Source organism: Mus musculus, chromosome 7 (genome assembly GCF_000001635.26).
Source record: "Mus musculus strain C57BL/6J chromosome 7, GRCm38.p6 C57BL/6J".
Classification (NCBI taxonomy): domain Eukaryota; kingdom Metazoa; phylum Chordata; class Mammalia; order Rodentia; family Muridae; genus Mus; species Mus musculus.
Genome location: NC_000073.6, coordinates 45,053,503 through 45,080,161, shown reverse-complemented (window position 1 = coordinate 45,080,161; position 26,659 = coordinate 45,053,503). Strand labels below are relative to the sequence as shown.

Genomic DNA, 26,659 nt, shown 5'->3' with positions numbered 1-26,659 from the left:
TGACATACAGCTCAGAAGAAGAGACTTCAAAGTCCCCAAGTGCCGGTGGAAATGTCATCCAATTTAGCCCAGTCTGTGTATTCCGGAGCAGACACAATTACTTACCAAGGCATGGAATGGCGCGCGTGCCCTCTGCTGGCGAGTTCTGGGACTACCGGCTGGGAAATCACTGGCTCTTACAGGGGCTTGCGTGATGCTTCCCTGGGGGGTTCAGTATCTCAAGGCAGTTTATCTTGTTTGTTTGTTTGGGGTTTTTTTTGAGACAGGGTTTCTCTGTATATTCCTGTAGACCAGGCTGGCCTCGAACTCAGAAATCCATCTGCCTCTGCCTCGTGAGTGCTGGGATTAAAGGCGTGCACCACCACACCCCGCATCTTGTTTATTTTTATTGAATTTTTTTTGTGTGTGTGCGGGTCAGACGATGTGTTGTGATGGTGTTTTCTTCCCACCATGTGGATTTTAAGGATTTAGGAGTTTTATTCTTGTCAACTTTAAAAGTTAGCAAACCAAGTAATGGGTCTTAAAGCATTGGGTCAGGGTTACCAGAGTTAGGACCCAGGCTCTGAGCTCTACCCTCTAACAACACTCCAGTTTCTTACTGTGGCATCCCAGGCATGTCCCACTGAGCCACACTCCCTCTCAGGCTGACAGTAGTCGAACCTGAGTCTGTTTTATTCTTCAGGAGAAAATTGTTTTTTTGTTTTGTTTTGTTTTGTTTTGTTTTGTTTTGAGACAGGGTTTCTCTATGTAGCCCTGGCTGCCCTGAACTCACTCTATAGACCAGGATGGCCTCGAACTTAGAAACCTGCCTGCCTCTGCCTCCTGAGTGCTGGGATTAAAGGCGTGCGCCACCACACCCCACTCCTTGCTGAGTTCCTTGGATTGAACCCCTAAACAGCAAATATAATTCAACTGGGTTCAGCTGGACTTTAATCAATATAGTTGGGGTACCTCCCTAGCTTTCTTCTCGGAACTCCTGTCATCCCTCTCCCTTCCTCATCTGCTGGTGGATGGCAGGTGTGTACCGCCAGCCCTGGCTGGGCTCTGCACTGGCATTTGGTAGTCATGGCTTGACCCTGTCCTGGGCTAAAAGCACACACCATTTAAAAGCAACTTGGCATTTTCTAAATGTTGGGTCTCCAAATTTTCTGATGTTTTCTTCTTTCTGGTTACTTTACGTACTTGGGTAACATCTGTATTTGGTGTGTCCCTGTGTGTGACACCCACAGGCCAGAGCTGGGTGTCTTCACCCACTGCTTACATTACGTAGGGAGAGGAGGTCTCTCACTGAACCTGGAATGGGATGGTGTGGATCATCAGCAAACCCCAGGGACCCTCGTCTCTGATGCTAGCATTACAGGGATCTGAACTCACACCTTCCAGTCTGTGGACTCTCAGCCCCAGCCTGTTTAAATTCTAAGCCTCTCATCGGCAGTGACGTTCTGCCCTCTAGTGGCCGCAGGTGGACATCTGATTTACTGGCCAAGAGGCCCTTCCAAATCTTTGAAAGGTTGTGTCCTTGACAGTATCTTATCAAAATTATACACAAAGCAGCAAACTACGCACACAGGAAAGACCCAGGTGCCCCCACACACTCCGGTAATGTGCGACAAGGGCAGTGAAAGCAGGGGGTCAGTGTTACAGGCGCACACCACTATGCCTGGAATATACGTTTTGTTTAAATATTAGCAACAGACTTACAGGATGTAAAATTATAAATACACAAGTTGCCACACATTGAACACATCTTCTCATCACTGCATGGCCAGTGTTTTGGTTTTTTCCATCAAGAATTTGCCCAACAGCCGGGCGTGGTAGCGCACGCCTTTAATCCCAGCAGAGTCAGGTGGATTTCTGAGTTCGAGGCCAGCCTGGTCTACAAAGTGAGTTCCAGGACAGCCAGGGCTACACAGAGAAACCCTGTCTCGAAAAATAAAACAACAAAGAATTTGGCCAGATTTAAGGACTCAAATGTATATAATTGTTTCTCTTATTCTGAGGCAGTCTTATACAGCACAAAGTAGCCTCAATTTTGCAGCAGTTCTCTTCTGTGATGGGATGGAAACACGGGGTGAAGATGGCTCAGTGGTTTAGAGTGCTTGCTGCTCTTGGCAGAGGACCCAAGCCTGGCCCCCAGCATCTAGACTAGGCTACTCAAGGCTGCCTGACCCCAGAGCCAGGGGTCTGACAGGTTAGTACGGCCTATGCAGGCATTGGACTCATGTGCACAAACCCCTCCCTTAGATATACATTAAGGAACTCAACACTTGCTTAGTGTGTGCATTTGCCAGTACAAAGAGAAAAGAAAGCTATTTTTACTTGGAGGCAGGGATGAGGGTGGTCTGCGTCTCTTTGAGCAAGTTTAAGGGGGCTGGGGAAGGGAAGTTGGCTCTTGAGAGATATTCTCAGGTGTTCAGGGAAAGAAGAGGAGGAGGGTACGTGCATGTGAAGCAGTGTGCAGTGTGTAATGGGTCTGTAGGGATCGCTGGGGGAGGGGCACTTGGTGGGGGCAGGTCCATGTCTAGGGGTCTCGGGAGGTAGCTGGCCTGGGAGTGCTATCACGAGACTTGCACTTCTTGTTCAGGGCACCCTCTTCCAAGTCCTGCCTGAGGCTGGAGGAGACCCACAGGTTCACGCCGGGGTTTCTGCCTGGTCCTAAGTGACTGAGTAAATCCCAGGAGCCCAGGCCCACACCGCAGGCCCACTCCTTCTGTCGCCGGGCCTACAATGAGGCGCCAGGCATCCAGATGTTCACATCCACGTTTATTAGGCCACGGCTCAGGCCTGCATCACTGGCCGAGACATTTCTGCCTGTAGCTTCACTCCGGAGCCCGCAAAGCCGGTGCCGCCCTAGAGAGGAGAGAAAAGAACAAGCTGGAGGTGCCTCACAGGCTGGGCTCCCAGCAGCAGTGGGGGTTCTGTTGGGGGGGGGGGGGGCAGAGAAATAAGTCCCAGGGCAGGAAATGGAGGGCATTCAGAACATCGAAGAGTCTGGACAGTGGGAGTGTCTTTGACAAAGGGGAGGAGCCCAAGGGCGGAGGAGGATGGGGCATTAGAAAGAAAACAGTGCCATAGAAGAGCCAACAGTGTATAGGGAGGAAAAACGTGAGGGGTGGGCAAAAGGGGGCCGGGTGGAAGACAGGTGGGTATGACACCAGGGGACAGTTTGCAGTGCAGGCTAGGATGGGGTGCGGGCTGCGGTGAGGGCTGCGGTGAGCGAATGGCAACTCACCCGCTGCAGCACGATGATGTCGCGCTCTGTCAGCGTGTCCCCATTCACGGGGTCCACCATGTCCTTCCGGATCAGTTTCTCAACACACTCCAGGGTGACCACAGCCCCACTACAGTGGAAGACAGTGCCAAAAGTCAGCCCCGTGGAATCTCGGACCCTCGAGCCTCTTCTCCCCACACCCCGCACTCACGAGGGACGCAGCACTGCGCACGGCGTGGCATTGCTCAGACTGTCTCGGGTCACTGCGCAAACGTAGCGCTCACTGCGTGTGATGAGTCCCACGCGGTCCACAGAGTCGTCCAGCTGCGTGAAGCGCACTGACGTCAGGTCCGACATGCGCAGTGGCTTCCCGGACATCGGGCAGGTCACCGTGCGGGACTACAGGTAGAGGCAGGGTCAATAGGGGAGAGGGAGAGGGTCCGCCATGTGGGCGGTGGAAGGGGCATGAGGGGCGGGGAGAACGGACTGCAGCAGCAGGAATCCTGGACATTGGGCCCTCACCGGCTTTTCCAGCTTGGTGGCCTTTGCCTCGGGCGTTAGTGAGGGAATCCAGAAGCTGGGCAGTGCTTTGTCCTTGTCCTTGCCTACGGGACCCACACTGGGCCCTGGCTGTTCACCCTCTGTGGAAGGGAGAAGCTGGGGTACACACTTCAGGAAGCCACCCCCTAAAGACCCGACCAAGGGCAGGTATTTCTTGTCACCTGTGTTGGGCAAGGTGGCAGCCTTGGGCATGAAGGGGTTGAGGGGCCGGCTCACGATGGCCGCCTCCTTCTCTAGGAAGCCTCTAACTTGGTCCTGGGCTGCAGCTCGCTGCAGCTCTTTCTGCTCTTCTCTCCTCGCTCCTCGCTGCTTCTCATAGGCCTGGGGGAAGAGGGACCTGGGTTAGCAGTACCAGGGCCCACCCTGGTGTCTACCCCACCCCACCAGTGTGGGGACAGAGCCCTGGGCAGCTCTGGCATAACTGGCAACAGTTGTTGACACTTTCGTGTTCTTTTGCTAAGGTGGCCCTGGCATTTGCGTCCGTGGCTTCCTACTCAATATGGAACCCAGTCCTCCTCCTGGGAGGGCCTCCTCGGTCTGAAACTCACTGTGCAGCCAAGAGTGACCCTGAACTTCCGACCTTCCACCAGGCAAGCCATGCATCCCCATTCCTGGTTATCCGTGCTGGGGTTGGGACCTAGGGCTTCATGCTATTAACCAAGCTCTCCCCAGCCACAAGGCCAAGTTTCTAAAGTGCTTAGACTCTGATGACCACATGGCTAGCCAGCGAACCCCTGTCCTGCCACAGTGGGTGGGGGTGGGGGTGTTGACTCAGAAGTCTATAAATAGTACGGTGTGCTGGGCTCCCTGTGACCAGAACAGTAAGGCATGCGCCCATTGCCCACTCCTGCCTGGCACCCAGCAGGTGTCAAGTAGTCAGCTCTGGAGACTCCCTGGGTCACCCAGCTGAGGTGGTGACATTAACAATGCCTGAGGCCATGAAGGCCTCCAATGAGGGAACCAAGGTCAGGGAGAGTCTAGCTAGCCCTGGTGTGTGGGAGACACAGAGTCTGTGGAGCAAGTACTGAGCATGCATGAGCCGAGGCGACAGCAGGATGGCTGCAGGTGCTTGGCCTGTGAAGCCCGGGTGCCATGCCTGGTCCAAAACAAGGGCCTGCCAGTGTGTCTCTCCCCACAGAATGAAGGACACCCAGCGTGCCTGCTGGGCACTTAGATTATCTATTTGTGTCTTGCACTTGCTCTGTGCACCCTCTAGCTTCACCCTGGTGGCCATTGTACAGCGTAAGACCAAGCACAGGACACACTGTATCCATTTACATCTCAAGCCCCTGCTAAGTGCCTGGAGCTGAGAGCATGGGAAGCTGCTCCTGTGGGCCGTGGGCTGCGCGCCTGCGGTCCAGTGTGGACTCAGCAGTGAGTACGAGGGCACCAGGGGGTCCGGGGGTCCAGGTGGGGTTAGCAGGTGCACCCCAGAGGGCCTGGCCCGCAGGAGGTCTATGCGGATGCTGTCTGGGCTGAGATCTGAGTGGAGAGAAGCGGGAGGTAGATGGCATTCCAGGCAGACGCCACCATTGCAGAAACTGCCCTGCCAGGCTAGGAAGATGGCTCAGCGGTTAAGTCCACTGACTGCTCTTCCAGAGGTCCTGAGTTCAAATCCCAGCAACCACATGGTGGCTCGCAACCATCTGTAACGGGATCCGATGCCCTCTCCTGGTGTCTTCCTCCCCTCAGCCTCCATCACCTTCACCTGCCGGGCGATCTCTCTCTTCTGGTGCAGGATGTACTCCAGGATCGCTTCCCTCTCATACAGGTAGCCGTCTGGCCTGCAGAGGGAGGGGATGAGGGACGCACTGGCGTGGGCTCAGCCGCAGGGTCGGGTCCCCCTCCACATGGGGTACCACCAAGCATATTCAGGTGAGCATCTCTATTCACTCCCTGCCCTGGATACCACTAAGTACCTTTAGGCAACGTCTTCACAGCACTCCTTTCAGTCCTCTCTTTAGAGAGACAATGTACTGGAGCTCAGGCTAGCTTCAAACTACTATGTAGCTGGGGCTTGCCTTGAAGGCCTCGTCTTCCTGTCTGCATTGCCTGAGTGCTGGGATAACAGGTGTGCATCACACCCGGCTTTCTGTGGTGCTGGGATGGACCAGAGGTTCCTGCATGCGAGGCACGCACTGTACCCCGAGTCAGCCTCAGCCACTAGACTAGCAGTGCACTCGCTCGCCCAACTGCACCTGTGGTGGAGGTGAGCTGCCTGCCTCTGGTGAGGGCTCTGAGGCTCTGAGAGGTCTGCTAAACCCACACACACCAGCTGCCCCTTTGCCCCTCCCCTGCTTACGTGACCACAGGGTCATGGCAGGGCTGCAGAGAGAGACAGCAGCAGTCAAAGTCTTTCACAGCGTCCCGGCTCAGTCGAATGTTCTGGGTCCCATAGCCCGAGGCCGCTGGGGACAGAACAAGGTGGGAATGAAGACATGGGTGGGGACATGCCCTCCACCAAATGTCGCAGAGAAGTGTGTAGGTTTGGTGGAGTCTGAGAGAGTCCACAATGGCTAGGTCAGCTTTTTTCCCCAGAAGCGGGGTGAAGAGGCTCAGGGCTCCCTCCCTCTCCCGGGGTGGGGACCACCACTGTGGCTCTCGGCCTTCCTTTCGGCAGAGCTGGCCAGGAATGGTTAAGAGGAAGGGGAGCAGACGTGGGATGGTATGTTGGATGGGCCACACTGTCTATGGCCACCATCATTAGTATAGATGGGAAAGAGACAGGCCACTCAGGGGCAGAACAGGACAACAGGGCAGAATTAGAAAGCCACACCTCACAAAGGGTGAAACTGAAGGTGACAGTGATGTCCCTAGGATGGTACCTGTGTCCTTCTTCTTCTCGTGGTAGGTGTAGACGGCCCCTGCAGTGCAGTTCTTGCCATGCCGCGTCATCCTGTCTAAGGGGGGAAGTGTCAGGGTGACCCCAGGGCACTCACACAGGACATGAACAGCCTCCTGGGCTTGTGGTCAGTAGCCTGCTCCTGAAGCCTGTTCAGGTCGCCGAAAACACAGCCCTAAACCACAGCAGTCCGTGGGTCTCAGCAGGGAGGACAGAACACCAGGCAGTGCCCAGCCACTTCCTTTTGCCTTTGAGACAGAGTCTCACCATGTAGCCCTGGCTGGCCTCAAACTCTACCTCTGCCCCCTAAGAGCTGGTTTAAAGGCCTGAACCACTTTAAAAACAAAAACAAAAAAAAAAAACTCTGTCTTCCTCTATTGCCCAGGCTGATCTTGGATTCCAGGCAAACCTCCTGCCTCAGCCTCTTCAATGCTGGGAAGACAGGCTGTGCCACCACGTCTGTGCTAGGCAAGTGTGTGCATGCGGAACTGCATCCCCAGCCTTCCCTATGTTTCTCATCTCTCCTTTCAGTTACTAAGCCATTGGGGGTCAGGGGAGGCAGGAGAAGAGTTCAAGGGAGGGGGTAGGGAGATGACTCAGGGGTTAAGAGCACCAGCTGTTTTTCCAGAGAACCTGGGTTTAATTCCCAGCACCCACATGGTGGCTCACACCCAGTTCCAGGGCTTCTGGTGCCCTCACCCAGACACACATGCAGGCAAAACACCAGTGCACATAAAATAAACAAATAATTACTTGGGGGGGGGCAGAGGGAGGGAGGGAGGGAGAGAGAGGGAGAGAGGAGAGTTAATTCAAGGTGAATTTGAACTACTTTGAATCTACAAAGTGAGTTGGAGGTCAGCCTGGGCCACATGAGACTTTGCTCAGCAAACAAAAGAAGTTACTGGGGTTGGGGATTTAGCTCAGTGGTAGAGTGCGTGCCTAGCAAGCACAAGGCCCTGGGTTCTGTCCTCAGCTCTGAAAAAAACAAAAAACCCAAGTTACTATGTAAGACACTCTAGAAACAACTAAAACCTTGACTTTTTCAAAACCATTTTATTTGCTATGTGCATGCTTGCTTGTGTGACTGACGTCATGTGCAGCAATGCCTGCCAAGACCAGAAGAGGGTGACAGATCCTCTGAAGCCAGAGTTACAGGTGGCTGTGAGCTCCATGTGGGGACTGGGAAACTAAGCTGGAAGAGCAGCCATCATTACTAATGGATGAGCCATCTCTCCAGCCTGGGTATTTAGAATAACATCATTATTCTCCTTGAAAATGTAGCTGATGTAACCTAATCCTGTGATCTAAACCCATCCTTGATACTTTCCACCATTCACTTGGGTTGTTTTGTTTTTTGTGTTTGTTTGTTTGTTTGTTTGTTTTTGAGACAGCCTTGGCTGTCCTGGAACTCACTCTGTAGACCAGGCTTGGCCTCAAACTCAGAAATCCGCCTGCCTCTGCCTCCCGGGTGCTGGGATTAAAGGCGTCCCCCCCCCCCCACATTCACTTGTATCACAGTCTTTGCTGCTTTGTAGGTTCTTTATCTTCCACCTTTCACCCCTTTCTACCCTTTCAACCCCCAACACTAGAGAGAGGAAAAAGGATGGGAAGAAAAGGGTTGGGAAGGGGGCGGAGTTATCATTAAGTTACCTCCTGCTCATTATGGGCATCAAGCTCCCTGGGCAAGCTTGACAGTCAAAGTCAGGATATCTCATTTTTTTTTTTTCCTTTCCTTCTTTGTGTATGACTACTTAACAAACCCAGACCAAGAGCAACCAAGAACCAATAACCCCACTTCTCAGGGCCCTAGCATTTATAGACCCTCTGAAAACTCCTCAGAATCCAAATGTCACACAATCACAGAAACTATCTGCTGCAGCAAAATTACACCTCTGCTAGGGCACAAGGCAAATCATAGTCAGCTGCTGTGGGCGGTCTGAAGCAGCCCCACATCCCACAGCTGGGATTACAACAATCATATTCTTATAATATTTCTGTGTTCTTCAAAGAAAGCAAAGCTCCAAATTTGTCACTACCCATGTGAAACACATACATACAAACTAAAGAAAAGGTTTCACCAGAAATTAAATTTTACATATCCTTTTCTCCATGAACGTATATTTTCATTGGTTCCTATTTTAACCTGATTTCATGTCTTTGTGTTCAAAACTATTTAGGTAATCACTCATATATCTCAGCAATAGAAAAAAATACAGAGGGCTGGAGATGTTGCAGCTTAAAACTCCTATAGACACAGCCCCAGGGGATGGATCTGTCTGTCTGTCTGTCTGTCTGTCTGTCTGTCTCTCTCTCTCACACACACACACACACAAATGTAATAAACTGCTTATTTAAAAAGAAACAGGGGGTTGGAGAGATGGCTCAGCAATTAAGAGCACTGACTGCTCTTCCAGCAGTCACTGCTCTTCCAGCTACAGTGTACTTACGTATAATAAATAAATAAATCTTAATAAATAAATAAAACCTAGTATCATGTTCTTATTAAAAAAAAAAAAAGAAAAAAAGAAAAAGAAAAGAAAAGAAACAAAGGCAGGCCTGGTACTTAGTGTCCTGGCCTAAGTAACTTAGTGAGACATCACAAACTCGAGCCGAGAGCTGAGGCAGAGCTCTTGCACTAACAGAGCACTTGCCTAGCACACAAGGCCTGGTCAACCACGACACTGCAAGGAAACCAAGCACACAGAAACCAAACCCATAAGGTCTGAGAATGAGGCTTTCTGCAGTGCGCAAGCGGTAGGCAGGGCCCAAAGGGGTGGAATCCTCTCTCCCTCCCTCTATCTGAGTGTGCTGACAGATGAAAAGTTGGAAGCCCTGGGCCAGTTACACTCTGTTGCTCCCTGTGTGTGCGCCAGGAAGAGATGAACTAGGGACCCTAGATGTGGTGGCCCACACCTGCAATCCCAGGACACAGAAGCCTGAGGCAGGAGGTTCTATATTGGGTTCTAGATCAGTAAGAACTGAGAAAGACCCTGTCTCAGAAAACCCAAAGGTGGGCCCGTGAGATGGCTCAGGGTGAAGATGCTTGCTTGCCTTACAAACCCTATAACCTGAGTTCAATCTCCTGTGCCATGGAAGAATTGTCCGCTCTCTACATGTATGCTGCAGGGGTCTGACTGCAAGGACCAATCAGTCAATAGTGCTACACCCAATGGTTTCCGCAACAGGTCTCAAAAAGGCTAGGCTGGCCTCTTAAGCTTATCCTCTCAAGGAGGATAGCCTTGAACGTCTTATCCTCCTGCATCCACCTCTGGAGTCCTAGACAAGACAGGTGGGTAGCACCAAGCCCGGTGTATTTAACTTTGGAGCCAACTGGAGAGATGGCTCAGTGATTAAGAGCACTGACTGCTCTTCCAGAGGTCCTGAGTTCAATCCCCAGCAACCACATGGTGGCTCATAACCATCTGCATTGGGATCTGATGCCCTCTTCTGGTGTGCATGAAGACAGTAACAGTATATTCACATGCATAAAAATAAATAAATCTTTAAAAAAAAAGATTTATTTTGATGTGCGTGGGAGTTTTGCCTGCATGTATGTTTGTGCCCCTCATGTGTGTCTGGTGCCTGCAGAGGCCAGGTCCCCTGGAACTGCAGTTACAGACAGTTTTTCTTCACACCTTCACCACAGGGTTTCCTGTGACTGTCACCAAGCAAGGACCAGCTGAGCTAGCCACCTCCAGCTGAGAAATGTCAGCTCTAGACAGAAAGAGAAGACAATCTAACCAATAGAAGACCACAGCCTCTTATCAAAGCACCCGGTGCATTTCAGGCCAGCTAGGACTACAGCTGTGCCTGCATGGATGTCTATACACAACATGTGTGCCTGGTGCCAAGGAGGCCAGAGGATGGGGGTGAGGGTATTGGATCCCCTGGAATCGCAGTTACAGACATTGAGAGCTGCCATGTGGGTGTTGGGAATTGAACCCCAGTCCTCTGAAAGAGAACCGGAGGAGTCCTCTTCATCCCCACACTTGTTGCTTCTACAGAGGACCTGGACTCAACTTCCAGCACTGACATGGTGGCTCACAACCATCTATAACTCTAATTCCAGGGTATGCAATGCCCTCTCTGACCTCCAGAGACATTAAGTACATGAGCTCTAGAGACCACACACACACACACACACACACACACACACACACCACCTCTGCAAAACACTCATAATCTTTACATAGAGAGGTTTTGGCCAGCCATGGCTACATGGTAAAACAGTCTCAACAAAGAAACAAACAACGGAAGGGAGTGACTCAGGGCCTAAAGGGGCTTGCCATAAAGCTTGACGACCTAAGATCCATACCAGGTACCCACATGGTGGAAGAAGAGAAGGAGATTCTTGAAAGCTGACCTCTACTGGAATTGGAATGGTGACCACCAGGCCTGGCCCTAATTTTGAAATTCTGCATACTTAGGCAACCACAGGGGCTGTGGAACAATGTGTGTCATGGCTCCACAGACAAGTGACCCACAGGTGGAGAAGAGCTGTTCCACTTCCATGTGTGGGTGAGTGTGGTTCCCTACAGGGAGGGGAATGGGGCTATCTCAGGCAAACACTGTCTCCAGGCTCTGACTCCCTTAGCTCTTCTTTTAAGTCAAGATGAAGTTCCCGTTTCACGGGCATGGAAAGGAACTTGCATCTTCAAAACAAGCATTATAGCACAGTGGTACACAGAATTCTAGCAGAGCACAACAAGAAATAAAAATTCAGATCTGGAGGCTGGAAAAATAATGGCTCGGCTCAGCAGTTAAGAGCACTGGCTGCTCTTCCAGAGGACCTGCTGACCAGGGTTCAATTCCCAGTACCCACGTGAGAGCTCACAACTGTCTGTAACTCCAGTTTCAGGGGATCTGGTACCCTCATACAGATATACACACAGGAAACACAAATGCACATAAAAAATAAATCTTTAAAAAAAAAAATCAAGATCTGGTGTCTTGTGTCTGTCACCCCAGCTACCTGAGAGGGTTCTGAGGCAGAGGGTCAAAAATTCAAGGCCAGCTTCATCTACGGAGTGTAGTCAATTTATGTCCACCTCTGACTGCCTAGAAAGCCTTGCCTCACATAGAGGAGTGAGCGCCCAGTCCTGATCCTGCCCCCTTCTGTTGGCCTTTGTTTTTCAGTACATTTACACAGACTCAATACTGAGATATTTACTGATACTGAGATATCTTTTTTCTACTTAATTTTGCGTAGTTTTTCAAGACAAGAGTTTCTCTGTGTAACTCTGGCTGTCCTGGAAGTAGTTCTATAGACGAGGCTGGGCTCGAACTCAGAGATCCACTGACCTATGCCTGCTGGGCGCAGAGAGTTTCCTGAAAGCTGAGATTAGAGGAATGTGCCACCACACCCAGCTTTGTTTGCTGCCTGCGTGTATGCCTGCACGCCAGAAGAGGGCACCAGATCTCACTATAGACAGATGGTTGTGAGCCACCATGTGGTTGTGGGCCACCATGTGGTTGTGGGAATTGAACTCAGGGTCCCTGGGAAGTGCAGTCAGTGCTCTTAACCTCTGAGCCATCTCTCCAGTCCCTCCCCGCTTTTAAATTTTAAGTGTGTGCCTGTGTGTGTATGAACATGTGAATGCAGATGCCCATATAGGCCAGAAGAGGGTGATCTCTCAGAAGAGAGCCCCACAGTTACAGGCCATTGTGAGCTGCCCCATCTTAAAACATTTTTAAAAACAAGCTGAGACATCTCTCCAGCCAGAAGTGCTGGCTGGCTGTGGTGCCACAGTCACACTCTCCTATATGTCTCCTCAGGGTCTCCTTTGCCCAGGACGTTGAGGCTACGGGGGAAGCAGCTTGCCTAGAGCAGAGGACTGTAGATTGCTGATTGCCGAGACTAACTTCCTTTCAGAAGTCTACAGCCCTATCTCTGATATTATAGGGTTTGCCCTTATTTTATTTTTACTCCTTTACACATATGCAGTTTAATTTCTGAGGTCACATGAGGCTTGGAGTCTTTGGATACTCAGATGGCCAATTGATTGATGTGTCCTTGACTTGTGGTGTGTGTGTGTGTGTGTGTGTGTGTGTGTGTGTGTGTGTATGTGTGTGCAGTGGGATTGGAGCTAGGGGAGTCTGCAAGGTTGCAAGATAGAGGCTCTACCTCTGAGCTATATTCCAGGCCCCTCATTGGAGGATTCTAGGCAAGGCTCTGCCTCTGAGCCACATTCCCTACCCCTCATTGGAGGATTCTAGGGGCTCTGCCTCTGAGCCACATCTCAATTTTGGTAGTTTCATTTTTTTTTTTTTTAATATTAAGATAGGGTATCATCTATAACTTAGTTTGGCTTTTCTCTCAAAGTCCTCTAGAGTCAATACCTTTCTCACTTTATAGGCAAGAAAACAGACCCAAGGCTAGAAACTTAGCTTAATGGTAGGGTACCAGTTTAGCACCTTACCACCCTTTCCCCAAGACTCTGGAGTGTAGGAGGAATGAGGGTTGTGGATGGCAATCTTTTAGTCTCCTGGAAGAGCTGGCTCAGGCAATGCCTGTGGGTGGCTGCCACTGAGAGAGAAGCCTATGGAGACTGGGAAGCCATGTGGTATACAAAGTGAACAAAACCTAGCTGAGCTGCAGGGGCTTTAGCCACAACTCACAGAGCCACTGGACACTACACAGCAGTCACTTAAATTATAAAAAAAAAGTTTGTTTCCTATTTGAGGTGTGTCTGTGTCTCATACTGCATATAGCTCAGGCTAGCCTTGAACTCCCAGCAATTTCCCTACGTCAGCCTTCTAAGGGCTGCGAAGACAGGACTATGTCACCACACCTGGCTTATAGTCATTTTCTCAGAGGGACTGTAAGTCTAAGCTTGGGTAACATAGTGGTGGTGATGACCCCATCCCTGCTTTGCAGATGGCTGTCCTCTGAGGCAGGGTCTTGTTAACCAGGTTAGCCTCAACCTTGCTATATAGTCAGGGACAACCTTGAATTCCCCTCCTCCTGCCTGCTCCAGTGGTGGTAACAGCTTGTATTATCAATACCCAATTAGTATTGAAAAAACAAGCTGTAACCACCTGGATAATTGGATCCTGGTCCATTCTACCCACTGAGCCACATCCCTCCTTTTGCCACTCCTTTTATGAGAACACAAACCTCCTGCAACTAGGGCTGTATTAATTACCCTTATGGCCCAACAAATGCAATCTCTGAAGGAAGCCAACTAGCCGTGGTTTGGTCTGTTGCTATGAATTGGAATGCTAAGTGTGTATGGGGAGGGGCTGGCACCAGGTTGACCTAGAGATGAGAGAGTCCGCACATAGACCCAAGTGACACTGACTTTGCTGGGCTTGGTGTTCCTGGGCTTGGAAGTCAGAGGAGACCAACACAGGAGAGAAGAAAGGAAGAGAAGAAAAATGCCCTGTGTTAGGAGGGCTGGCCAATTGGAGTTAAAAGCAGCCCAGATGAAACCCAGTAAGTAGCAACTCAGAGTTATAGATTTTTAATAGCATAGCAGGTATATACCTGCACAGCATTAATGCTGATAAAAGGTTTATTGTAAATAATAAAAGTTGTGTTCTTTTATCTGGGAACGGAAAGATCGAGGTGGGGTAGAAGTAGAAGCCCCAGATTGAGATTAAGTATTTTTTACAACACAAACGGTAGGGAACCTGTTCCCCACACGTGACTTCAGTGGGGGACACTGACATTCATTGTCAGTCTACCATCAAAAGCTAACCAGCAGGCAGGCAGACTTCCCCAACAGCTGACTGCTAGCCAGAGTGTGGTTCTGCAAGTCCTGGAAAGCAGAGAGCCTGAAGTCAGGTGAAGGCTGTGCAGTGAGTTCCAGGCTAGTCCTGGTTATAGAGAGAGAACCTGTCTCAAAAGAAACACACAAAATAACAAAAAAAGCCAAAGACAGTCTGGCCAGCTACAGTGGCAACACACACTCTGGAGGGAGATGTTTGGCTTTGGACAAGGGAGAAGGGACTGAGGTGCACATCAAAGCAGACTCCAGGTTCTCCCAGCATCCCCCAGTCCCTACCTGACATACCCTGCCCCCAACCTTGAACTTTTTCTCTTCTTCCCCTCCCCTCCTGCCCGCCATGGTGACTCCCTGGCCTCAATCCTTGGCACCAGTGAGCTCGCCTACAGAAGAGCAGCTTCCCAATGAACCCTGCCTTTAATATAATCTAATCTGGTTTGAATTGGCTCACTTCATGGGCAGGGAAGAAATAGCCTATCAGTAGAAGGAAAATCAGGAGTTCAAGGCCAGTCTAGACTAGAGAGTAGGACCCTGTCTTAAACACACACACACACACACACACACACACACACGGGGTGGGGGGGGTTGGGGGGGGAGAGAACAACAACAAAAAAACAAGCCTAATGGTGGTGGGGGTGCAGCCCTCAATCCCAGCACTTGGCAGAGGCAGCCAGATCTCTGAGTTCAAGGCCATCCTACTTTACAGAGTAGGTTTCAGCAGGACTACATAGAGAAACCCTGTCTCTAAAAACCAAAGCAGCATTAGTAGTAACTTACTATTAATATATAAACAAACAAAGCAGGCCCTGGCTGAGAGCACATGTGTAAGCCTGCGGCCCAGATCAGTTAGGAAGGTGCTTGCTGCCCCCAGGTCTAAACCCAGTACAGCCAGGCATGATACATAGCTTTCACCCCAGCCCCTGGGAGGAAGAAGCTGACGGATCTCTGAGTTCGAGGCTAGCTTGGTCTACAGAGCCAGATCTAGCTCAGCCAGGTCTGCACAGAGAAACCCTGCTCAAAAACAACAACTGGCTGGGGAGATGGCTCAATGGTTAAGAACACTGTTCTTCCAGAGGTCCTGAGTTCAAATCCTAGCAAACACATGATGGCTCACGACCATCTACATCTGATGCCTCTTCTGGCATGCAGGTGTACGTGTAAACAGAGCACTCATACATAAAAATATATATATATAGTTTGTTTGTTTGTTTTGTTTTGTTTGTTTTTCGAGACAGGGTTTCTCTGTATAGCCCTGGCTGTCCTGGAACGTCCATATAAGCCTTGTGTACAAATGCTCACAGCAGCACCTCGTATAGCCAATAGAGACAATCCTAAAGGTCCACCAACTGATGGAGAAATAAGGCACAGCATATCTCATACAACAGACTGTTCATCTGCAAACAGGCCATAACAGGGACAGACCTAGAAACAACACAGTGCGGGAGAGAAGCCAGTCACAAAAGCCCAGCCGATTAGGCAAATGCATACGAGTTTAGAGACTGCCAAGAACTGGGGGTGAGAAAGACTAAGTGGCAAAGAATGTGGGACAAGATCTTTCTTAGGGGGTGTTAACCATGTCCAGTTTGAGAGGGTAGTTCATGTAGTCCAGGCCTCGGATTCTCTATGCATCTGAGGATGACCTTGAACTGTTGATTGTTCAGCCTCTACCTACTGAGTAATTACATCTCTGAAGCAGCTTACTGCCTGCTGCCCTTGGAGGCCAGAAGGCATTCAATTCCTCAGGACTGAGGGGAGTGCAGGTGTGGTACCACACCCAGAGAACATGCTCTAAAATTGTTAGTGGTGATGTCAGTACAATTCTGGGCGTATACTACAAACCACTGAATTGTTTGCTCTAAGTGGGTAAAGTATACAGTATGTGAAATTATATCCCAATAAACCTCATTGAAAATAAGAACATGAGCCAGGAGTGGGGACTGCATGCCTTTAATTTCAGTACCAGGTTGTGCATCTCAAGAAACAAAACAAAACAAAACAAAACAAAAAACAAACAAAAAAAACAAAAAACAAATTAAGAAGCTGGAGAGATGAGGCAGTGGCTAAAAGCACTGGCTGTTCTTCCAAAGGACCTGGGTTTGATACCTAACACACACATGGCAGTTCACAACTCCAGTTCTAGGGGACCTAATGGCCTTCTGGGCTCTGTAGACAGTGCATTCACATGGAGTGCACAATCATAAAAACAGGCAAAACCCTCGTTTACATAAAATAAAAGGAAAGCATTTCTTTTCTTTTCCTTTCCTTTTCTTTTCAGGATAGTGTCTCACTATGTAGCCCTGGCTGGTCTCAAACTCAGGAAAATCCATCTACCTCTGCGCCCAGTTCTGGGATCAAAGATGTGTCTACCATACCCCTTTAAATAAATCTCCTTCTGGGGGCTTTCAAATGTCCTACGTTCTTTGTGAATTTTACATCATGCACCCTAATCCCACCCATCCCCCCCCTCGTTACTTTAAATAAATCTTTTTTTTTTTGCCACTGCCCAGCTAATAAATCTTAATCTCCTTAGAGATATTTAGTGAAATTCGATGCAGCCTGGACTACATGTCACCTTGCCTCAAAAAAATACAATAATCGTTGGGGTGGTGGCGCACGCCTTTAATCCCAGCACTTGGGAGTCAGAGGCAGGCGGATTTCTGAGTTGGAGGCCAGCCTGGTCTACAGAGCTAGTTCCAGGACAGCCAGAGCTACACAGAGAAACCCTGTCTCGAAAAGCCAAAAAACAAAAACGAACAATGGGGCGGGGGGGGGGGGGTAATAAGTGCTAGGTGTGGTGGTGCACACTTTTAATCTCAACACTTGGGCGGCAGAGGTTGGCGGATCTTTGTGAGTTTGAGGCTAACTACATAGCGAGTTCTATAACAGCAAGGGCTACATACTGAGACTCGGTCTCAAGCAGAATAAAATATTTTAATTGCTTCAAGGAACCTTCAAGGGTCCAAACCACTACTGCTCATTCCCCTCCTCACCATTGTCTAGAAATCCGACCTCAACTCTCACTAACACAGGGAACCCCAAGTTCCCCCTCACTTGGTCCGCATCACTCCTCTACTGCGGAACTACATTTTCTACAACCAGCCAGGATGAGGGAGACAGTACAAGGCATCCTGGGAAATGTAGTTCGTCTTCCAACCTAGGCGTTCAAGAGCGCTGTTAATGATTGACAGGGATTCGGAGTGCGAAACCTTATCCTACCTCCCTCAGAACTGCAAATTTCTCCCACAAGAAGGAAACTTGGCGACGCGACCCCTCACCGCCTGCAGCTTACCTCAAGAGCGGTTATCCGGCTTGTCGTTGCTTCAACTACGTCCCGAACCGGAAAAAGAGTACTGTTTTTAAACTCTACTCCTCCTACTTCCGCCCGACAGGAGGAGACCGGAAATAATTCTGCCCCTAGTCGCGGAGGCGCTTCGCCTGGCTTGGTAAGTGCTTTCTTCTTCTCTTCCATCCCCCCGGAAACGTGAGTGACTACTCGAAGGTTCCGGTGAGCGAAAGTGGTTTGACTCTGGGAGACACCCTAGCCTGTTCTAGGCATTACCCAGAGCGGGGCAGTTGCTTTGAGTCTCTTCAAGTTTGAGTTTGGAGACTTAACTCTGTCACCCGAAGAGACTGATATCCAGTTCCCCAAATATATTACTTATTTTTTCCCCCATTGCATCTTAAGAGTCGATAAGTGAGAACTCTTTCCCCTATTATAGAAAAAACAATTTTCAAAGATCTCGAGACTAAACTGTTCAAGTTATCCTCAGGAAACAGATTTATTGTGGTACCGCCCAGTTATTCTAGGAACCAAAGAATTCCCTTCCCACCAGTGTGTAGATCTCTTGAGACCTAAGATTTATTTTCCTGGCTCTGCCAAGTCGTCTGTAGAGAGAGACTCGGGCTGGACAAGTAGGGAAGAGGAGACTCTAATAAAGCCCCCTAGATCCCTCCATGGTGTCGGAAAGCCTTGTTTCTTCTGTGTGGGGCCGTGGCACTGAAGACCTTGATCCTATGGTCCCTTTAAGTACTTTGTCCCTTACCTGAGTCCCTCCCAAAGAAGGTAATCAGTAGCCCCGCCCCCTCGCCAGTAGCCGGCTCGGGCCTAGTAACCCAGGAGGAGCTCCCCTCCTCTCCTCCCCTCCCCTCTTGCCTACCCCTTTGCACAGCTGGCTACTCTGACCCAGAGGGCCTTCGTTAAAGAAGAGAGGCAGAGCTCCCAGCCCTGGCCAGGTAAGTGGGTGCATGCTCCCCGAGAAACTCCTGGGCAGAGGATCTGGTGTCCTGATTCCCCACGTTATTGGGATCTAGAAACTTGGGACCCAAGCTCTAGGCTGTGGATCCCCAGGGCTCTGTCTCCTCAAGCCTTCAAGACCTAGAAATATACGACCTGATCTGTCGTGTAGTCTCTGATCTCTGAGGCTCGATGAGGCAACAGGTAGAGGGAGGCTGACTTGGAATGTAATCTGCTGGGCTGGAAGGGAAGAGGGTTGATGATGAGCTTGTTTAAATGCCTACTGTGTGTTGTCAGGTTTGTGATAGGTAGAGAAAGCAAGCCTCAGCAACTGTGTGCTTATCATTGTCACCTCCAAAGTCCTCCTCTGACATTCGAAAACCTGGTACAATAGGCAAATGACTTTACTACCTGGTAACACGTTCTTCACCTATAAAAATGGCAGGAGTAATAGGACTGGCTTGAAAATTAAGATGAGCCAGGCAGTGGTGGCACACCTTTAATCCCAGCGCTTGGGAGGCAGAGGCAGGCAGAGTTCTGAGTTTGAGGCCAGCCTGCTCTACAGAGTGAGTTCCAGGACAGCCAGGGCTACACAGACAGAGAAACCCTGTCTTGATAAAGTCCTGAGTTGATAAAGACCCACGGTGTCTGGCATGGGACACGAGTTGGTTACTTGCTTTTATCATGATGGCAGAGTGCGGGCAGGGAGTCCTGGCCTCCTAACTCCGCTGCAGCATTTGTCATCTGGGAGTCCACACAGTATGAGGGGCCGTCCTTCCCTGCTCTTAGTCTATATGGGATTGGCCACCTGCCTGGACACCTCACCTCACAGAGAGCAAAACCAAGGTGAGTGTTTGAGTCTCTTCAAGTTTGAAGGTGAGTGTTTGGAGAAGAGCCTTGCAGAGGTTTAGTTCTGCCTCTCCCTAGCCAGGAGACTTCCTAGATTCCTGGACCCGGACGCTTCTCCCTCAGATCCTAGGGTCTGTGCCCCGGCTTCTCCCCTCAGATCCACATGGTCACCCCCTGCTTCAGAAGTAGAGTTCCAGACTCCAGTCTTCCTCCTTCATGCCCAATGGTGAAAACTCTGTCCCCTCTTGCTCAGGGTTCTCCAGGCCTGGTCCGTACCCCTAGGACCCCATAGTTCTTTGTCTTCTTTGTCCTCTATCCTAAGGACTCTGCTTTTGACTCTGATGTCCTTAGTTCTTGACATCTTCCTGGATGCCCCAGAGGCCCAGAGTTTCTTAGTTGGCCGCAGGCGTTTTCCTCGTGCTAACCACTGGGACCTGGAGTTGCTGACCCCTGGGAACCTGGAACGGGAGTGTCTGGAGGAGAGGTGCTCCTGGGAGGAGGCCCGGGAGTACTTTGAGGACAACACACTGACGGTGAGGGCCTCAGAGGACCCTGGCATCGAGGGCCTGTCCGCCTTCTCTAGGTGTTAAGGATCACAGGCTCCAGCCTTCAGCTCCCTCCTCACCTCCATGGGGTCTCCTATGTCAGGGTGGACTGGTGGGGTGGGGGCGGGGCATGACTTTTCGTGTTCAGTTGCTATCTTTTCCTTCTCTTCTCTAACCCTAGGAGCGCTTCTGGGAAAGCTATACGTACAATGGCAAGGGAGGTGAGTGATGCTTCTCAGCCCTCTCGTCCTGTGTTGGGGAAGCAGCCTTTAGCCCTGGAGTTCAATCCAACATCCCCTCCACACATACAGGACTACCTTCCCTCCAATCCCATGCTGTTCGGGGATGACTGACAAGGTGTCTCCTCTGTTTCCACAATGGCCCTTGTCTGAGAAACCCAGCACACGGATGGTGTTCACATTCATAGGAGGACCCCCGAGTCCTCAGGTGGGGGACTTGTGGGTGAGCAGATGATAGAGTTATTGTCAGAGGGACAAACTCACCTGCGGCCCTTCTTTAGAGTCCAGAGCCCCAGCCCCTTACAAGCATCTTGGTTGCTAGTGGGGCTGTTACCTAGCAACAGAGCTAAGGCAGGAAGCCTGGTCATTCTCACCTGTCCAGTTTGCCCACCCTAGCCCCTCCTCTGAATTCTAAAGCCCTCATCTTGGCTTAAGCTTTGTTGCTAAGGGGGGCTGCTCCTTAGCAACAGGGCCCTGGCCAGGCCAGACAGAGGAAGCCAGAAACACTACCTGGCTTCCTTCCCCTCCCCCACAGCTCCATGCCAGCCACAGCCAGCCTGGTTGCTAAGGAGGCCTTCTCCCTAGCAACCGTACCTAGCTGGAGGACCAGGGCCTCCTGCCCAGCTGGAGGACCCCCCTCTGGGCACCAGCTGCCCCACCCCCTCAAGGCTTGGTTGCTAGGGGTGGATGCACCTTAGCAACAGGCCCTAGGTCTATCCTAGAGTCCTCACAGTGAAACTGGTTGCTAGGGGAGATAGCTCCTTTTCACCAATCTTAGCAAGACCTAGTGGCTCCTTGGATCACCTGAAATCTGCCAGATTTTGGGAGACCTGCCTTCTCACTGCAAGCTAAAAGCGGAGATGGGGGTGAGTATGGCAGGTAGCCAGATCTGATGGCACTGGCCTTGGCCTGGCAATCCTGGCTACTCCAGAGGCTGGAGCAGAAAGATTGTGAGTTCAAGGCCAGCCTCTGCTACATGTCAAGTCTCAGGTCAGCTTGAGACTCCCTGTCTCCATAAAACAAAACCAAGAGCTGGAGCGATATCTCAGTGGATCAAGTGCACGCCATGCCACCTGAGAACCCGAGTTCGACCCCTAGACTCTGCAGGAAGAAGCTGGGCATGCTAGTGTACCTTTGGAGTCCCACTGTTTGAGAGGAGAGACAGAAGGGAGGAACCACGGGGCTCCCTGGCTAACCAGCCCCCCTAAATCAGCCAGCCCAGGTCTAAGGAGGCAGGCCAGTAAGATAGCTCAGCAGCGGATGTCTGAGAATGTAAGTTCAGTCCCCAGACACCGTGTGATAGAAGGAGACTACTGACTTCCGGAAGTTGTTCTATGTCCTCTACATACATGTGGCACCCAGGTGCCCCGCCCCCAGATGCACATGGATGTGCACATATAAATAATTTAAAAAAAATTAGCAACAACAAAAAAAAATGTGTCCCTGGGGGAACATATTTAAGGTTGAACTGTGGTCACCTCACATACACACAGGTATCTATTTGTTTTGTAAGGGCTAGAGAGATGGTGCAGCACTTGAGAGCGCTTGCTGCAGTTGCAGAGTACTGGAGCTTGCCTCCCCGGACCCTGGTTGGGTGCTGCTCATGCCTGGCAGTAGTTTTAGCAGATCCAGAGGATCCGGTGTATTCCTTTGACCTCTGCAGGCATGCACACATGTGTACCTGCTTCCCCTGCGCACACACACACAGATAAGAATAGAATAATAACATAGGTCTTTTAGGAAATCAGTAGGAGGCTGGAGAGATGACTTGGGGGTTAAGAGCACTTTCTGCTCTTGCCTGTTGGGTCCAGGTCCCAGAGCCAGCACCACCTTAGTGGTCACAATAATTAACTCCAGTTCCAGGAGATCCAGCATCCTCTTCTTACCTCATTGCACCAGGCATGAATGGAGTGCACCTATACACAAAATAACATACATCTCTTTTTAAAGCTAGGTGTTCCCTGGGCCAGTGGTGACATACAAATCTAATCTCATCTCTAACTCTGCAGTTCCAGGAGAGTTACAGCCAACTCTCTTTTCTAGGCTTTGTAGGTACGAGTCATGCATGTGGTGCAAAGACACATATACAAGCAAACCACCCATACACATACGATAAGAATAAAGATATTTTTTAAACCAGCACTCGGGAGGCAGAGACAGGTGGATTTCTGAGTTTGAGGCCAGCCTGGTCTACAAAGTGAGTTCAAGGCCAGCCTGGTCTGCATAGTGAGTTCCAGGAGGACATCCTGAGGTACACAGTACCCTGTCCCAAAAAAACAAAATCGACAACAACAACCCTAGAGGTTCAATCTCCAACAAAAAATATATAAAATTATTTAAAAATAAAAAGAGCCAAGGTGAACAAAAACAGATTGTAGATAGGACATTGAAATCTTGTTTGCTTCCTCTGTTTGTTGAAAGGGTCTGTACCTTAGGCATGGCTTCAGGTAAGTTCAACACCTCAGTATTTCAGGGTGTCCCCCGATTTATCTATCCATTGTTAAGTGAAGTCTTTCTATCCCTGTAAATGCTGAAGCCTTCCTATGCAATGGCCTTTCCTCTTGTGTTCTGCAGTCAAAGTTCAGTTTATAAGTAGAAGATGCATGTTTGTCTCTTCCTTCTCTGTCCAGTGATGGGGATGGACCAACCCAGGGCCTTACATATTCTGCCCAGCTGCTCTACCTCTGAGCTACAACAGCTCACATTCTCTTCAGTTCCTGTTTTGTGATAAGGTCTCACTAACTTGCCCAGGCTGACCTTGAATACACTGCCACACAGACTTCTGGCATGGACTCCTCCAGCCTTAGCCTTGAAAAGGAGCTGAGATGGCAGGTCTAGCCCATCAGCCCCTCCTCAGATCAAAATGGGTTTCCAGGGGCTCCTGGGAGTGGGTCACAATCCCATTCTGCAGCCCAGGAAACAGAGGCTCTGAGAAAGCAGTCTTCTTCATTGCCTGAAGCCCCAGGAGCTAGAAGGGGCCTCAGATCCGCTTTGCTTCTCAGCCCATGCCCTCTGGAAAAGGGATTGAGAAGGTGGTAGTACTGAATCACTGGCACCCTCTGCCCACAGGGCGTGGACGGGTGGATGTTGCAGGCCTGGCGGTGGGACTGACCTCTGGGATCCTCCTCATTGTCTTGGCCGGCTTGGGAGCCTTTTGGTATCTGCATTATCGACGGCGCCGCCTCAGAGGCCAGGAGTCCTGTCTGCAAGAGTAAGGAGTCCTCTAGGAGAAGGGGGAGGAAAGTGGGAGGGAGACAGCTTGTTTGGAGGAGGAGGACTAAAGCTTGGGACAGGAGACCAATGATGAAGAGGCTGGAGCCACAGCCTATGGAGAGTAGGCTGCCATTCCTGTTGGTCTGCTCAGCAAGCACTGGCTCTTTTGGCAATTGATACCTGTCAGTCGTTTGAGTGCCAGGTTTCAGTGAAGTCATCACTGGATAAAAACTGCAAGTGGCAGGCAGGCGTGGTGGCACAGGCCCTCGATCCCAACACTTGGGAAGCAAAGGCAGGCGGATCTTTGAGTTAGAGGCCAGCCTGGTCTACAGAGCAAGTTCCAGGACAGCTAGGGCTACACAGAGAAAAACAAACGAAAAGGCAGCTGATGGGGCTGAGTAGGCTGTGGTCCATAGCTGTCTGTGGCATGGTCTTTCTCATGGGTACAAATCACAGCAAGTTTTTTTTGTTTTGTTTTGTTTTGTTTTGTTTTTTCGAGACAGGGTTTCTCTGTGTAGCCTGGCTGTCCTGGAACTCACTTTGTAGACCAGGCTGGCCTCGAACTCAGAAATCCGCCTGCCTCTGCCTCTCAAGTGCTGGGATTAAAGGCGTGCACCACCACTGCCCGGCTTTTTATTTTTATTTTAAAAATTTTTTTTACAGCAAGTGTTTGTATGCGCTGGGAGTAGTCTATGGATTTCAGACTAGCAGAGGCTCACAGGGTGCCTCATAGTGGTAGCTGGGGATCATGGTGCTTCCAGCACCTGGGAGGCAGAGGCAGGAAGATCTAAAGTGTTCAAAACCTCTTCATTATAATGTGAATTCAAGGATAACCTGGGTAACTTATGGAGAAGCCTCCTCAAAATAAAATGTAGAAAGAACAGTGAGGGTGTAGATGGGTAGTGGACTGCCCATGTAAAGACTACCCATGAAAGGATGGACCTAGAGTGCCCTGGGTCCTGAGTAGGGGAAGGCCCATTAAGATTGCTTAGTGGGGCCAGGGGCAGTGGTGGCATGTGCCTTTAATCCGAGCTCTTGGGAGGAAGAGGCAGGTGGATTTCTGAGTTCGAGGCTAGCCTGGTCTACAGAGTGAGTTCCAGGATAGCCAGGTCTACACAGAGAAACCCTGTCTCGAAAAACCAGATTAAAACAAAACAAACAGATTGCTCCCAAACTTGACAACCACATAGGGACCCACATAGTGAAAGGAGACACACTCACTTGTGTTGTCCTCTTTTATTTGTGTGTGGGGATATGTGCACACACAGAGAATATATAACTGCAATTTAAATATCAAAATACAATATTAAGAGAATGGGTTTGGAAGCTGGGCATGCAGCTCACACATGCAGTCCCAGTGCTTGGGAGGCTGGGCAGAAGGACTGTTCCAAGTTCTAAAGCCAGCCCAGGAGACCTTGCGGGGGGGGGGGGGGGGGTAGAGACTGGGTTTGGGAAATTTTGGGACTAAATGTTTCTGTGTTGTGTTCGTGTCTGTGTGGACCTCCTGAGCTTGGTCTTGTCTGTTCTTGTTGTCTGTCCTGATGTTTCTCTGTTACCCTGGGGCACCTGTTTCTGTGGATGAGAGTACACATCCAGGTTCATGTCCATGTCCATCAGGGTGTCCTTTGAGGCACTTTTCTGGGCCATCTCTCTTACACCTCTGAAGGTCTTGTAGGTTTCTTTCTTTTTTTGTGTGTTTTTGTTTTGTTTTTTTATGAGACAGGGTTTCTCTGTGTAGCCCTGGCTGTCCTGGAACTCACTCTGTAGACCAGGCTGGCCTCGAACTCAGAAATCCCCATGCCTCTGCCTCCCAAATGCTGGGATTAAAGGCGTGTGTGCCAACACCTCCCGACTGTAGGTTTCTTTTTATTCGTTTCTTTTAAAGTTTTCTTTTATGTGCCTGGTGCCGTCAAAGATCAGAAGAGGGTGTCGGCTCCTCCAGGACTGGAGTTACAGATGGTTGTGAGCAGCCATGTGGGTGCTGGAATTGGAACCTGGGTCCTCAGCAAGTTCAGCAAGTGTTTTAACCGCTGACCCCCTTGTCTCCAACTATAATGTAGGTTTTATACTAACCACACTTTTTCTGTTTCCAGGACCGGGCTCATCATCCCCTTGAGTCCTCAGACGCCTCAATCTCCACCCTTGCCCCCAGGCCTTCCCACCTATGAGCAGGCTTTAGCAGCCTCCGGGGTGCACGACGCACCTCCGCCCCCTTACTCCAGGTATGAGGCGGGGCTTCTGCCTGGGTGGTGCCAGAGGGAGGGGGGGGGAGAGGCAACGCGTGGGAGGGGCGTGTCCCCAAGGGCAGGGCTTGGTGCTTAGGAAAACCTACATAGGGCGGAGCTTGCAGGGGAGGGCGGACCCTACGCAATTGTCTATAGGGGCGTGGATCAGCCTTGCAAGAGTGCAGCTTTTGAGGAAGGTGGGGCTTGTGCCTACAGGATTGAGGATTGGCTGAGGCACCAAGGGCGGGTCGGTGTAGGCTCGGTGGAGGGGGCGGCTGGGATGTTTGACTCTGCACTCCCAACCCCCATCCCCGATAGCCTCAGAAGGCCTCACTGAAGACCTGCTTGCAGCGCGGGCTCCCTGAACTGTGCCCCTGATTCATAGCGGATTCCGGAAGTCGCCAGCTTCTTCGACGACTGGGCTTCAGTGTGTCCGTGGGGGAGTCAGGGTCGTCGGACCCGAGGTCTACCATGACACACGTGTTTCCGCCGGGCACGCATACACGCACGTCCCTGACCATCCTGTTGCCGAGTTGGTGCCCCCGGCCCTCCAGTGACCCCCCCCCACACTTCGTCTGAGCAGTGGCCCTGCCTCAGAATGGGCAGACCTTTTAGGAAACTCGGATCAGACGTGACTCGGCTGTCACTCCACTGGTGCCGCGGGGCACGTACGCGCAGGGAACCAGGCCCTTGCACACGCCTGACTTCGTGTATTTCCCCAGTCGGGCACATGGGCGGTTTGTAATCCAGTATAAAGGTGGGGGGCGCATTTGCAATGTGCTGTAAGCGGGGTGTCACGCTTGTGTTGCACCCGGGTAAATGGAGTTGATCTGAGCTGCCCTCTGCTTAAAAACCCTTTGGGAAAGGAAGGGGGGATGGAAGAAATAAAAAATTGAAACAATGAGAAAAAAATAAAAATGCAAAAGAACTGAGCCCCCTTTCTGGGCGCATTTGCGCGCGGTGGAACTGAATCTCTGTGTACAGGCGCTGTGCCCTACACCCCCAGGCTCCGC

General features: G+C 50.6%; 2 protein-coding genes across 10 annotated transcripts; one reads left to right on the top strand and one right to left on the bottom strand.

Moving 5' to 3' along the window:
* Window positions 1–1,658: 1,658 nt before the first annotated feature.
* On the bottom strand, window positions 1,659–17,745 carry Nosip (nitric oxide synthase interacting protein). Of its 4 annotated transcripts, none has more exons than NM_025533.3 (9): window positions 17,631–17,733; window positions 6,598–6,672; window positions 6,075–6,180; window positions 5,475–5,556; window positions 3,934–4,093; window positions 3,734–3,852; window positions 3,423–3,610; window positions 3,233–3,341; window positions 1,659–2,850 (listed from the first exon to the last, which is right to left on the bottom strand). In NM_025533.3, exons 2-9 carry the CDS (start codon window positions 6,665–6,667, stop codon window positions 2,779–2,781), a joined length of 906 nt encoding a protein of 301 aa, NP_079809.1. In that variant the 5' UTR covers window positions 6,668–6,672; window positions 17,631–17,733; the 3' UTR covers window positions 1,659–2,778. The 4 variants fall into 4 exon arrangements, with proteins under 4 accessions (NP_079809.1, NP_001157156.1, XP_017167721.1 ...); NM_001163684.1 differs by having other exon boundaries at window positions 3,423–3,535; XM_017312232.2 differs by having other exon boundaries at window positions 1,955–2,850; window positions 6,598–6,668; window positions 17,631–17,745.
* Prrg2 (proline-rich Gla (G-carboxyglutamic acid) polypeptide 2) lies at window positions 17,490–26,578 on the top strand. Of its 6 annotated transcripts, none has more exons than XM_006541062.3 (8): window positions 17,702–17,784; window positions 18,511–18,574; window positions 19,270–19,421; window positions 19,776–19,957; window positions 20,151–20,190; window positions 23,278–23,419; window positions 25,515–25,643; window positions 25,965–26,578. In XM_006541062.3, exons 3-8 carry the CDS (start codon window positions 19,337–19,339, stop codon window positions 25,981–25,983), a joined length of 597 nt encoding a protein of 198 aa, XP_006541125.1. In that variant the 5' UTR covers window positions 17,702–17,784; window positions 18,511–18,574; window positions 19,270–19,336; the 3' UTR covers window positions 25,984–26,578. The 6 variants fall into 6 exon arrangements, with proteins under 6 accessions (XP_006541126.1, XP_017167709.1, XP_006541125.1 ...); XM_006541064.3 differs by having other exon boundaries at window positions 19,747–19,957; XM_006541063.3 differs by lacking the exon at window positions 18,511–18,574 and having other exon boundaries at window positions 17,490–17,784.
* Window positions 26,579–26,659: the final 81 nt, after the last annotated feature.